This window comes from Catharus ustulatus, chromosome 16, assembly GCF_009819885.2.
Source record: "Catharus ustulatus isolate bCatUst1 chromosome 16, bCatUst1.pri.v2, whole genome shotgun sequence".
Classification (NCBI taxonomy): Eukaryota; Metazoa; Chordata; class Aves; order Passeriformes; family Turdidae; genus Catharus; species Catharus ustulatus.
This window is the reverse complement of record NC_046236.1, coordinates 12744291-12758043: the sequence shown is the minus strand read 5'-3', so window position 1 is coordinate 12758043 and position 13753 is coordinate 12744291. Positions and strand designations below refer to the sequence as shown.

The 13753-nt window shown below is 40.8% G+C and overlaps 1 protein-coding gene across 4 annotated transcripts in view; it reads right to left on the bottom strand.

Annotated features, from left to right (window-relative positions):
• The window catches only part of SDK1 (sidekick cell adhesion molecule 1), a 388639-nt gene that overhangs the window by 199788 nt on the left and 175098 nt on the right, over positions 1-13753 (bottom strand). For all 4 annotated transcript variants that reach the window (XM_033074164.2, XM_033074168.2, XM_033074167.2 and 1 more), the window contains one exon: positions 5420-5553. In XM_033074164.2, the coding sequence (XP_032930055.1) occupies positions 5420-5553 (134 nt within the window). The remainder of the gene's footprint in view (positions 1-5419; positions 5554-13753) is intronic.

Sequence of the window (13753 nt, the reverse complement as noted above, 5' to 3'; positions counted from 1 at the left end):
CATGAGAGCCGTCCTTTATAGAAGAAAGCCAAACAAACAAGAACTTTGAGGTAAATTCTGTCCCTGTGGACCTGAAATGGGACTTTTGCCTTCTGTAAATTTATGTCTTGATACATCAAGTTGAAGAACAAAATAGGCACCAAGCAGAGACAGACAGGGTCTATTTAGCCTCATGTCAATGTCTGCCATAACAGAATAAAATTCTTCTGGTTGCAAGTGGTAGTTGGGCAGAACAACACAACACCCTCATACTTTAAATTAATTGCAATGCAACCAAGCCAGGAGTTTAATTTTCAGTCCCCAACTTTTTTCTATCCCTACTACTACTCTTTTTTTTTTTTTTTAAGCATTGCCAGTGCCCAAGGGAAAAATTTATCTTCGTTAAATGATAATTGGCTTTATTATCTTTGACTCTTCAGAAATGCTGGCTGGCAAGGTTTTTAAAATTTTCATCAATCTTGTTTTCTGTTTTCACGAAGCCCGCATCAGAAAATGACATCAGGCTGCAGAACACTCTGTATCTCTTGGTGTTAGCAATAGGTCTGGGGACTATCTAATTTACTAATAAATCTATTGGAGCGACATGCATCTCAATATGTCACAGCTTAACAAGGAGGAGCAGGAGCGAGGCCCTGAATTGCAGTTCCGGACGATTAGCGCCGCAAAACCAATTGAAGCAGGACCATCTGAACTGTCACAACAGCTTACACACACCCACCTCCTGCAAACCAGCCGTTTCAATCACTCACTGAGCCCCACATTTTTCATAAAGTGCTTCACCCAGGCTCAGAAAAGCCAAGCCTGCTCTTAAAAGTTTCCAGCACTTGGCCAGCGGTGCTCGCGCGTTGCGCTCAAGTCAATAATGGAAATATCTCACCAGGGCTTTGCCAACTTCTTCCCAAGTGGCTCCAGAGCCTGGCCACGCTGTCACATCATAAAGTGGAAGGACACAGACTGAATGCTCTGCAGGGAATAGCTCAGCCAGCTCCTCACAGCAATAAAAAGCTCCCTATTAATCTTCCCCCCCTCCCCACCTTCTAATAAACCCACTTAAACTCTTGACTTACATACTAAAATCCCTCATGGTTTCATTAAGAAGCTCTAAACATCCCTGCTCCCCCTTTACCCTCGAAAAACCTTCATGCAAAAGTGGCACAGCCAACAGCAAAGTACCACGTACTAATTTTTTTGTTTGTTTGTTTGGGTGTTTCTGGGGGTTTTGGTTTGTGAGATTTTTTCATCAATACTTTTGGAGATTTAGGGTTTTGAGGGTTTTTTTGTTTGGTTGGATTTTGTTTGTTTATTTTTTAAGTTCCACACTACAACCAGAAGAGTTGTGATGCAGATTCTGAGATATTGAGCTGTTACACTGAGAATGGCCTTCAAGGAAGTGAGGGTTTTACAATGGCCTTACTTGAATAAACACTTCAATCTTTACAGTGCCCTGCCAGCACTCCTAAGATCAAAGAATGTCACTTTATCCCCTGACAAGTCACAATCCTTAGGAACAGACCTGACCATCTGTGCTGCAGGGTATGTCTGGCTGTGGGAGAATGGGCATATGAAAAAAAAAAGCCTAAAGAATTAAGGCTCCATTTATGATACCATCATCAAACCCTATTGTTCAATAGATGGAAACAGGAATAAAACATTTAGGATTTTCCAAGTGCTGTTACTGAAGAGCAGTATTTACATCCCAAAAGCTTGTACCAGCCCAGAGACTGATTAATTCTCAAACCACTTCAATCAAGTTAGGAAGTTCCAGCAATGGAGTTAATACTGAAACCCTCCCAAGCAGCAATAGTGAATTCTCAACAAGGAGCAAGTGAGTAATTTGAGTTAAAATCCAAAGCAAGTGTTGTTACTATTTCCACTGCCAAACTCTTGACTTTCAGACTTTCCGATTTTCCAAGCCAAAATTTTGTGTTATTTACATGAAAGCTTTGACATATGGTTAAAAAGAGAAGAAAAAAAAAAGGTGGTAAGATTTTCATTAGTGTAGTACACAGTTCAACTCATTTTAAGACATTTTAAATTTAGGACTAATTTATGACACCTCACACTAATTTCAGATGTGACGTTATTCCCAATATGCTGCCTGTTGGACATAATTTTTATTTCCCCAGAGCCTGTCACCTCAGAGATGATCTAATCTTCCTGAAATCAGTGGAAATGAGTCCACTGGAAGGAAACATCCATGGTTTTCAAGCAGAGCTGGGTGGAGCTCACCCTGTGTCACATTCAGACACATGGGTTCAGGGCAGGCATGTGGAACAGGGGTGTTCAGCCAAGCTGGGGACTCAGCTGGGAAGGAAACACACTGCTCAGTATTTGGATCTCCTCACAGAGTGACCAGACCTACAGGAAATAAATCTTTAGTGCCTGTACCAGGGGTGTGTAAGGAGTGATGGGGATGGGGTGTGTACCTGAAACACCCAAACATCCCAAAAAATTGAGCATTCCCCTAAGCCTGGCACTCTGCTGCCTTCATTTCCCATGTGTGGCCAACCTCAGAACGTGGAAAAGCAAAGCCAAGCACAGCCAACACAGCCCTGACAAGCCTGCAGGCTTTCTCTGGGAGCTGTTTCCCAACTTTGTGCATGTTTGCAATCAGGGCTGATGGGTGGGTGTGAGACTGCACAGTGTTGGGCTCAGTGAGCTGCAGTTTAGACTGACAAGAAACAAAATCTCTTTACTATTAATACTCAGAGCCCCACTGGAGAATTCAATGTGATTGGGGCTTTTAGACTGTTTTGAAACATGCTCAACATCTTTTATACCCCATGTATCAAATACAGTTATTAATTGAAGGGCAGTTCAGTGTATTTTCCAGGTGATGCTCAGGTTCCATTTCCCTTCAGCCACAATTCAGCAGCGACTTTAATCTGCAATATAAGGCCCTGTAACTCATCCTCTGCTCAGCTCAGAGCCAGACCTTTCTCTGCTGTCATTCTTGTACTTTGGAGCAGAACAGGAGAGCTTACAGCTTTCTCAGCTGTTGGAATGATTCTGCAAATATGCTTTTCTTACAGGCTGAAGCCAATCTGACACTGGTCTCCTTCAAGGAATAACGAGCTGTGCATATCTAACACTGTTCTCAGAGAATCACTGCCCTGGGAATTATCTGTAGGGATTTTTTCCTCCTGCCCTCAATAACGGTGGCAGTGTGCACGCTGAGTCATGCAGCAAGGTTGTACTCAATAATTAATATATAATCTACTTGCACAGAGATTGGCTATTCCGCTTTACTTGGGCTTTATTGGATTTTGATTAAACTGTTTTTAAATTTTATACATGTCCTAATGGAAAGTTACAAGTGTCATCGCTCCTAACATCCCAAAAGATTCAGAAAGTGACAACTCACTGCAGTATCTTCCTCATCTGTGTTACCTTTAACAATCTGTTTCCAACCTCTTGCTTGAATTCCTTATTACTCTTCCAAAATGTGTCATTTTTCAGCAACCATTTTCTGCATATTGCTTCAGGACTGTATTTTTGCCTGATTATTTTCTGTTGCCAGACCAAAAATGTTTATTCATTTCTATGTAATGTATCACGTAAGTTTCCTCCCCAGATCAAAGTTCAGAACAACCATGTTAATCCAATTTTCTTTACAGGCTCCAATGCCTTACAGCCAGTTCCTTCCTTCAACACACACACACAGCCTGAATAACCCTGGCTATCCAGTCTCAATTTGAAAACCTCATTGGTTGGCATTAATTATAAAAGCAGATTCACTTCTGGTTTTCTATGTTGTCTTATCTTTCATTTCCTTTTATCCATTTTATCTTTCCTACTTGCCACATTCCAGGCAGACTTTGCATTCATGGTATCAAGTCTGTGAGCATTTTGGAGTGTTTTCTTTTCCATATGCCCATATTACCTTCTGCTTTGCATAGCACTTGTTATGCATGCATGATCACAGACTATTTCTAGCATTAATTAAGACATGAAATTAAAGTGGGAAGTATGCTATTGGTCACATAATACAAACAACACAAATTTGCTTTAAAAATGAAATTACTAAAGTGTTAGCAAACCTCTTCATACTGTCAGAAATAATAATGTTTACAATCTACGTGCCACAGAACAGCCAGAATTCACAAGTGGATTTGGAATATTATTTCCACTTCAGAAAGATACACATGAATCCCCTGAGCAGTTCATTTAGTTTAGATACTTGTCTGGAAGAAAACAGAGGTTTGTGTCTCCTGCTGCCTGTCAACCCATCCAGCTGCTGCCCCCCGAGATCCCAGCCCACTAACAAGGCTCCCCATGTTTGTGTAAAAACAGCTTTTCTTGAAACCCAATTAGGAATTTTAGCAGGAAAATGACATTTTCTTAGAAATTGAATGTTTCACAGGACCACAATGTTTCAGATGAACCTCTGACAAACACAAGCATGGTTCCAAAAGCAGTTTCCCAGATCTCCTGCCCAGAAACCCAGACTCCCAAGGTTTGCTGTTGTAAGGAAATGAGCCACCAGGGATTGTCCAAAATCTAATGGCACCCAAGATCAGGAGATCTGGGGCATCTCATCATGCCATTGATCTAGAGTTGAGTCCTGCACCTTCTAGAAGCCCAAATTATAAGGGCTGCCACTGTCACCAGTGATTTATTCCATCACCTCTTCCCTGTCTCCAAAAGGAAAATGAGGAACCTCCCCATTCCCACAGCACTAACATGCTCCCTCTTCTCACTGCTACATAAATAATGCCTTTATCAAGAGCCTCATACAGGGATTCAAGCCATTTCACATGTTTAGAATATTAATTTTTCATGCAAACAGGTTTACTGAATGTTTTACAAGAGTTTGCACGTGCACATTTCTGCTGAATGTGCACCTTGGCAGACTCAGACTCAGGCATCTCCCTGACCCCAGTGCTCTGCTGCTTTTCCATCTGCTCTGCTGCAAAACCCACTCCTGGAGTATCTCTGGAGTGGTGGTGTTAATACAACCTGTGTAATGTAAATTAATAAGTAATAACAATGGAATTCATGTTCCCTGGGACTCTGTGATAACTCCAGGTAAAAATAATGCCATAAACTGGGAATAGATTCATAAATAAATTTGCACTCAGAAGGATGACTTGTTTACTTAGGCACAATGGAAAACAACACATTATAAACACCTGCATTAAAAAGAAATTATAACCACAAGTTCACAATAAACAGTGAGGGATATCATCATGTACCTGCCTTGCACAAACAAACCACCAGACAAAGGGCTCTGAGGGTGATTTGTGGAGGGCATCTCCTCTCTTAGGTCCCTCTTTTGGAGTTCAGTGTGCTCCAAACCCAGCAGGAAACACTGACCTCTCCTTTAAAGGTCCAGTCCTTTGTTAGCAAGGCTCTCTTGGTTTGGGCAGCCTGTGTGAGCCCTGTGTGCCAGCACAGTCTCCACAATTTGGATACTCACGTGTTACACTGAGATGAATGAAGGGACTGGTCTTGTTCTCCCCATTCTTTTCATTGACTGCCTGGACATAGTAACCTCCTGCATCTGTCAGTGACACCCCCAGGATCACCAGCTGGTTCTCCAGAGTGATGGCTCTGTTCAGGGAAAAGAAAGATCACATTGAAACCAGAACAATGTTATGCACACAAAAATTCAGAGCTGACAGCCCAATATGATATTCACTGGTCACATTAATCAAGATGCTGCAGAATCAAAACCAGTCCCACTTCAAATACACAGCAACAGAATCACAAGGCTGGAAGAGATCTCCAAGATCATCCAGTCCAAGCCAGCCCAACACCTCAGCCAGACCAGGAGAGGAGCTTGGAACCATACACTTACAGCAAATAAAGATCTCAGATGCCTCTAGGCCTTTGCTCTGCTTAGACCATGTAAGATGCTTATGGTGACACACAGAAAAACCTTCACCAGTGAAACAAGGGCAGTTTAAATGGCAATAAGAAGCTTTGCAAGACACAGTCAATGACACTGGTGACCACCAGGCTGCAAACTGCATCTCTGTGGGGTGAGGACAGTCCTGGCAATCATCAGGTTGCTGCAAAGCCAGATTTATTGAAAATCTTCCCAACAAGTGAAAGGCAGCCTATTAAAAAGAGACACTCAAGGAATGACACACAGTTCACTGAAATAAGAAAAGTAAAAATCAAAGGTAGCAGAACCTCCAAAGGTAAAATTCCTGCATTTATGGCATCCCAGGTTATCACCTCATCACTGACAAAACCATGGGCTGTAACAGGGATGATCTGTGTGTGGATAGGGAGGGGTTTCCTTTCACCCAAAGCAGATCCTGTAGGTAACTGGTGTGGACACGAAGAAGTCAATAAATCTCATTGTCTAACACAAGTTTGTTCTTAGAGCTGCTGCATAACAAAGGTTTCTGTGAATTCCCTCACAGGTAGCTTTACACACTTGGCTACTTTGCCTTTCACATGGATTAGATGCCTTTTTCTTGACTATAAAAGATAAAGGATTAACCTAGAGAAAACATGAAAATATTCAAGCATTTGAGGAACAGGACACAGGAAGCTCAAAAACCAGAAAGATAAAAGAAAATGTAAAGTTCCAGGGAAAGCCTGGGACAGGCACAGACTTGGAAATCAGAGTAAGGTTGGGAGGAGGAAAATTCCTTCACTTCTAATATTTAATGAGAAGCCATGCTGAGTTCAGCTGTGCTATTAGATATATCACTGTGCATGAGGGTGAAACAACTTATAAAATTATTATACTGGAAGAAACAAGTTCACACATCAATAGGCTCAAAAAGAATCAGCTCTGAGTCAAAGCATTTGTGCACTAATCAGACAATAATAAACACCCTGCATTCCATCCTCCTGTTTTGCCATGGGGTGGTTACCCTTAGTAATAAACAGCTATTGTGCTCTGAAAAAAACATTTAAAGGAACAATGGAAATGACACATTCCTAGAGCAGCAAACTGGTTTTTATACATAGGGAGAGAATCAGAAATTACAGTGAGAACAGAACTGTGCTCAAAGCATTTCATTCATAACACTTCAATTTGTCATGTGGGTACAAAGAAACCTGAACTTTTAAAGCTATCATCAAATAAAAAACCACTCAGGTTGGAAAAGATCTTTAAGACCATGGAGTCCAGGCCTGCCAAGGCCACCACTGTCCCATGTCCCCAGGTGCCACATCCTCATGGCTCTGAAATCTCTCCAGGGATGGAGACTCCACCACTGCCCTGGGCAGCTTCTGCCAGTGCTTGAGAACCCTTTTGGTGGAGAAATTTTCCCTTATTTCCAACCTAAACCTTCCCTGGTGCAACTTCAGGCTGTGTCTTCTTGTCCTGTCAGGAGCTGTAGCACAAGAAGGTCCCCCCTGAGCCCCCCCAGCTGCTGCTCCAGACAATAATTTTAAAAAACCTGCTGAAAATGAAGCTAAATGTTCAGCTCTGGAATCAGTCATCACACATCACCCAAAGATCCTGTTTACATCTTCCTTGGCAATTTTTATTGTAAAAACTACTGGGAAAAAAAAATCACAGTATTTTTTATTATTCAGTGAGACTGTACTATTTTAATTGATTTAGAAAATTAATCAAAGAAACTGTGATAGATTTACAGAGTGGGGATATAAAATACAATTAATAAGACATTTGATAGAGCAAATAAAGATAACATTCCAGTGCAGTGCTAATAATTGAATATTACAAGACAATTACATTCACACTCATTTCTAATTTAGAAATTTCTACTTTCTTCTACTGAAGAAAGCAGCCTTAGAAAGATTCTTTGAAAATACTGAAATGTATTTCAGACTGCTTTGAATTGAGGTAAAACTGCAGCCAAAGTTTTAAAGGTGATCCTTGAATACGGCTGAGATGAACACAGTTACTGTCTGCATTAAATTGGCTGAAAATTTTGACACTTAAACCATTAGGCTCATTATATAATAATCAAGAACAAAGGAAATGAAAATATTTATGAAGGAAGTTGTTGAAGTGGGGCTTTTAAATTTGGATATACAAATTTTTACTGGAGTGTAGGCAAAACATAACATTTTCAAGTGAAAAGGAAGTAAATTTTAGAAAAGAATCTACACAAAAATAAAAGTTTGATATTAATTTGTATAGAAAAAAAGAGAAGACAAAGCAACTCCTGAAGGCAGCTCTTAGAGGTCATCAATTACATAGTCAAAGTTAAATTAAAGCTCCCCAAATGAGTTATTGATATCTTAATAGATCTGTGAAAAATGGAACATCCTGAGATCATTAAGTGAAGGCAGGTATGGAGGCAGCCAGGAGCCCTCCCAGGCTGCAGAGTTTTATTTAGATCACGTGCGAGCCCCGTGCATCAGGAAAATCAATTAGTCACATTTTAAGCACTCATTAATTCCAGTGTTTCTAAACCTGAAGTTCCAGGCCCCAGCCCTTACAGGGCTGCAGCCACTTTCTGCACAGCAGCTGCACAGAGCACCCGAAAATTGGCTTAACGTGTTTTCTTGGGCTTATTGTTTGTTTTCATTGCCTGATATAACTTTTAAATTCTGACAGCACCACTCTGATGTTCCAAGGAAAATCTGATTGCTGGGTGCTCAGTTTAGCAGCACATTTGATGAAGATGACTGCAGCAGATGGAGTGGACCTGTCAGTAATTCATATCCAGCGCAGAACTCATGAAAAATATAAATATTGCTTTTTTAAAGCAGTATCGAACTTAACTCAATCTAACATTTTCAAGACAGGAGCAACCAGCAAGCAAACGAAGCAGACTGATCCTCTGGGATTTCTTCAGGGTAGGAAAGGAGCATTTTAAAGCACACTTTCTAACAGAAGAATTTTTAGGATTTCTCTGGAGCCCTGCAGAAGCCTTTGGGAACACAGGAGTTGTAACAGTGGATCCAAGGTTCTCATCTCCAGAAATGTCCCAGTGGCACTTCCCCACACGAGGAGCTGGAGACTGAACCAGACTGATCTCAAAGCAAAGGGAAGGGGGGCTTTGAGATGACAAACTGTGATTAGGGGATGCTGTTTAATCAAAAGTTATGGACTGAGAGATGGGAAAAGGCAGCAGTGACTACAAATCATTCCACAGCCCATTATCCTAAACACCAGAACACAGAGCAGCACCTTCTGAGGTTTCTCACTTTTCCTCACTGCAGTCAGAATGGAGCACTTGGATACCTGGTCTAGGGTGAAGCATCCCTGCCCATGGCACAGGAGATAAATCATCCTTATGGTCCCTTCCAACCCAAACCATTCTATGACTCCGTGCATTTTAATTGCACCTTTTCAAGTTGTCCAAATACTATAAACTCTGCTGCAAATAATCTCTAAGCTTGAGTTAAAGCTTATGGGAATTCTTTTGTTGAAATCAGTGGGATGTGAATCAGACTTTTACTTGTAAAGATAATTTTTCAAAGGGGATGCCATTCTTATGGCCTTTAAGAGAAAGCTTTTGGAGTTAATGTTGCGAATGAGCCCTTCAGTATCTCAAATAGGTGGATTTAGATTAATAATGTTTTAATGTGAAAATACCAAAATCTACTCTACGAGTGGATAATTCCCCAAAGTTAGATATTTGTTATGTTATTAGTCTACCAGATTACACAAAAAGTAGATAATACTGGGTTATAAAAACATAAAATGAAAATCAGAGTAACCTGATTAGGCTCTCTCTCAGAAGGCACCATCTGCCCCTGAGCCAGCGTGCAGTATTTTAGTACAGAGGCCTTCATAAAGCCTCTTTTCCAATATTACCTCCAGCTAACATGATTATCAATCCCTCTATACCATGTTTTTTTTACTGGAGAGTCTCTGTTCCCCTTTCAAAAACTTTTGTCCACACTACACAGCAAGGGCCAATCTCCCCATGCCCCAGACACCACGGAATGACTAAAGCAGGCAGAAAAGGGAGAGATTATGGAGTAATAACAAAATAATTACTGCAAGGCTTCCCCCATGGGTTTCCCCTCTTGGAAAAGCAGGGATCTGCTGCAGTTGCACACACAGCTGTTCCAGGGGATCCCTGAGCATGCACAGCTTAACCCAGCCAGCACTTCCCCACCCTCATGGCTCCCAGTGCTGGGAGGGAATTATTAATCAAAATTATTTAAATACATGTCTCTCACAACCAGCCTGTGCTTCTCAGGACTCAATCACAGGGAAAAATATTTGTGTTTGTGCTGTAAAGCAGCATCTCCATAGGGACAGGGCACCAAGAGCTGTGACTGGAGGGAGTTTCATGGGATATTGTTCAGGTTCCAGGTTCATTGTTACTGCAAATCAACCATCTATTAATAAAAATTTTATACTTACACAGGTATTGAATAGTAAGTAAAACTACACTGATTTAGAAACAGGGCAGCTCATATATTGCTTCTCTAGGTATGTCAGGGCACAACACCTGTTTCTGGGTAATGACTGGGATTTCTAGTCATGGAAACATCCCAAGGTTACACAAGAATAACCAAGACAATCCTAATGGCCAGGCAGAGGACAAACACTACCATGAAATGAAGGACAACCAGCTATAGATGGGTTTAGCAGATGGATTTCCAGGAGGAATTGAGATAAACAGCAGAATTTCCACATTTTATAATTGGCTTCCCTATTCTCTGCTTTTGGGGCTTGCAGGCTCTTGGTTTAACAAGGCTGTAGACACTACTCCCTGAGCTTCTTCAGGAACACATTGCACCAAATCTGCTCTGTGTAAAGCAGGAGTAAGGCTGGAAAGGAAGGGGATGGAAAATTGCACTTGACAAATCATCACTGATCCACGACCTGACTGGAAAGTGAGAGCAGGTACAAACCCACAGGGTCTGTCTTTGGCCTGGCTTAATATTTTCATTGGTGTTTGTTGACTGAATATAGATCTCACTTACTAAATCTGCTGATAAAGTCCCAAAGACTCTGAAAGACAGAATCAGAATTACAAATGCAGGAGATCTGCTCCAAGCCTCTCTACTGACTGAGAGGTTTGCAGTTCAGTGAACAAGCTCAAAACCTTGTATTTGAGAAAGAATAAGTGACTGAGCAGCAGGCAAACCTCACAAGGGGGTGTGCAAACAGCAGTATCACTGGGAAATTGAAGAAATAACCCTGTTTCTCAGCCAGCACAGCCTGCACTCAGTCCTGGCTATTAGATTTAAATGTGAGGGTGAGTCAAGAGGAATTCAAACAGCACCAAAACACTATCACGACCATCCAATCCTCCCCTCCCACCCATCTGATCCAAAGAATCATCCAGAGAATGCGACGTGCAGAACACTCAAAAAAAACCCCTCAACTCATCACAAGCATTGTCATATATGTACAAAAAAGTATTTCAGATTTAAGCAGAGTCACCAAATATTGAGTCTTGTTATAAAAATCTTAGCAGCTCGCCCTCAGAAAGCTTGTTTTAGGTCTTTGGAGACAGAAGTTCCCAGAAAAGAAGCTCAGATGAATTATCCCAAATGTATATATTTAAATCATGCCCATATCAAGCAATTACTTGTGTAGAGATTAAGAACCCCAGAAAACAAAACCCAAGGTAATCACTATATAATTGATCATGAGAGAGATATTTACAGGGAGAGACAATGCTGCCAATCCAGAGGCAAGGACTTACAGCAACAAACCAAGGAATAATTCCTAAGTGCACTGGTTTTTAATTCTCCCCAGGTTTTCAGCAGCTTCAATTCTTACTTAATGCAGCTTAATTATTATCACACAACTTTGCTCCTTTGGTTTTGTTGGGGTTTTTAAAATTTTTGGGATTATTATTACATTTTCAACAGCAAGAGTTAGTGAGCTGATATAGGAACTTGAATGTGCTCAAATCCCAGCTCCTGGGTGTTATCTTGCTGAACCACACCGAGGTGTGGCTGGATGTGCTACACCAGCACCAGCACTTCTCAGGCTAATAGGGGAAAAAAAACAGACTTTCAAGACAAAATACATATCTCAGTCAATAGCAGAAAGCAAAGACTCAAAATAAAATAAGTCAATTTTCTCTAGCCTCCTCTTCTTATAAAACTCTTACAGCATTCAAGGTATTTGTAAGCAGGGTGTCTATTTTTCTTCCCTCTCCAGTTTATGGTATAATCAACACTTTGAACTCCACTTGTGGCGTCACCAGCTGTTGCCATGGACATTGCTGGCAACCATGGGCAGGAAAAATAGTGGATTTTTTTTTTTTTTTTTAAAAACAAATGGGTTCTTTAAACAAAACATTGCAGTTAAAAAGTACCATAGGTTGTTGATTTACACAGCTGGCTGACTTCACTGACAGCAAGCACAAAGACTATTTGTAATCATTTGGGATTTTATAGTTCAATTTTCAGAGATAGACATGAATATTGCTTCACTTTATGATAGTTCTCCTGAATTGATTATTTAAGGTGCTGTAGGTTTTTTTTAAACACTGATTTGTTCCCCTTTCCTTCACTGTGGAAAGAAAACTTGTGTTATTAAATTATATCTTCATTTCTGATAAAACATGTCAGCATAATGGTATGTGCTCTAGTGCTTTGTGGTGAAGAGTGGAAGGGTTTCCTGTTGAATATTGTATATTCGTGCCATTAGTTCACTGAGACACATTTGTTTTTATTCTGAGTACATAAGCCATGGCTGTGAACTGCACTAACTATAAAACAAATTAGCAGCAGCATGGCCCTGTCACAGGGCGATGCCCTGAAGGGATAATTGATCATGCAACAATGACAAAGGAAACTTCAACCTCTTAACAGCATATTTAACACTTATATTTAGATGTGCCACAACTGTGCCTACTTAAATGCTCCCAACTTTCCTTTATTAATGTTCCTGAATCTGCCTCAGCATCATCTCTGCCTTTTTAATTCCTGATTTCACACATATCTTGTTCAGAACCATCTCCATTTTCACACAGGTGTAGCTGAGAATAAGATTTGGCACAAAAAGTTAGGTTTGAGAACACCTAGTCTCAGGGACTCAGAAATCTGTATCACAGCAACTGAAATAGCCACACCATTTGGAAATAAAATATCAAATCTTGGGCTGGGAAATGTATTTGCTCAGTTTTCTCAGATGAAAAATTCCTTCAGCAGCAAAATACACGAGTATATTTTAAACTGATTTCCAGAGTACACAGAGCAGGGACAGCAGTGCTCTGTCTGGACCCAGCAAACCTCATGGCAGCTGATTTTCATCTCTGAAGATGAAATCCACACGTGAAAGACCTCAAGGGGACAGCACCTGCAGTGGCTACTTCTTATTGCATGAACCAAAGGCTTTGGTTTCCTTTTAGTGCCAGAAAAATGCATCTCCAGCTTCAAAGCAGCAAAATAAATATGCAGGTGTACCCCACTTGCTCTACAAGCAGGAGGAACTGAACCAACCTGCCCACTCAGCTCCTCCAGGTGCTAATAACACTCCAAGGGATAGGAAAAACTGTAAAATCCATAACTTGTAGGAGGGAATCTTGTACTTCAGGACTAACAGTCTGATAGCCCCTTAGTTTTTAGATCTATTACTCTTCTTTTTAATGGCACCAAATCTTTAAACAAGGAGAAACGATATGGTAAAAAGTGGCCACTGACCCAAGCATCAACCTCTGCTGCTGCCAGAGAGCAGCAGCACTACAGCAATTTATTTAGACAAGTTTTACTATGAAAGATAATTAAAGATTTAGAGGCACGGATCGATACAACAGCAAACACTATCTATGTACAGCACTGCAGTTTGCCAAGACCAGCATTTGTGTTACTGCTGCAGATCCATCATACAGGGCTATTACAGTGTCTCAGGTTTGCTGTCTACATCAAAATAGGGATTTTTGTGGGGTCATTT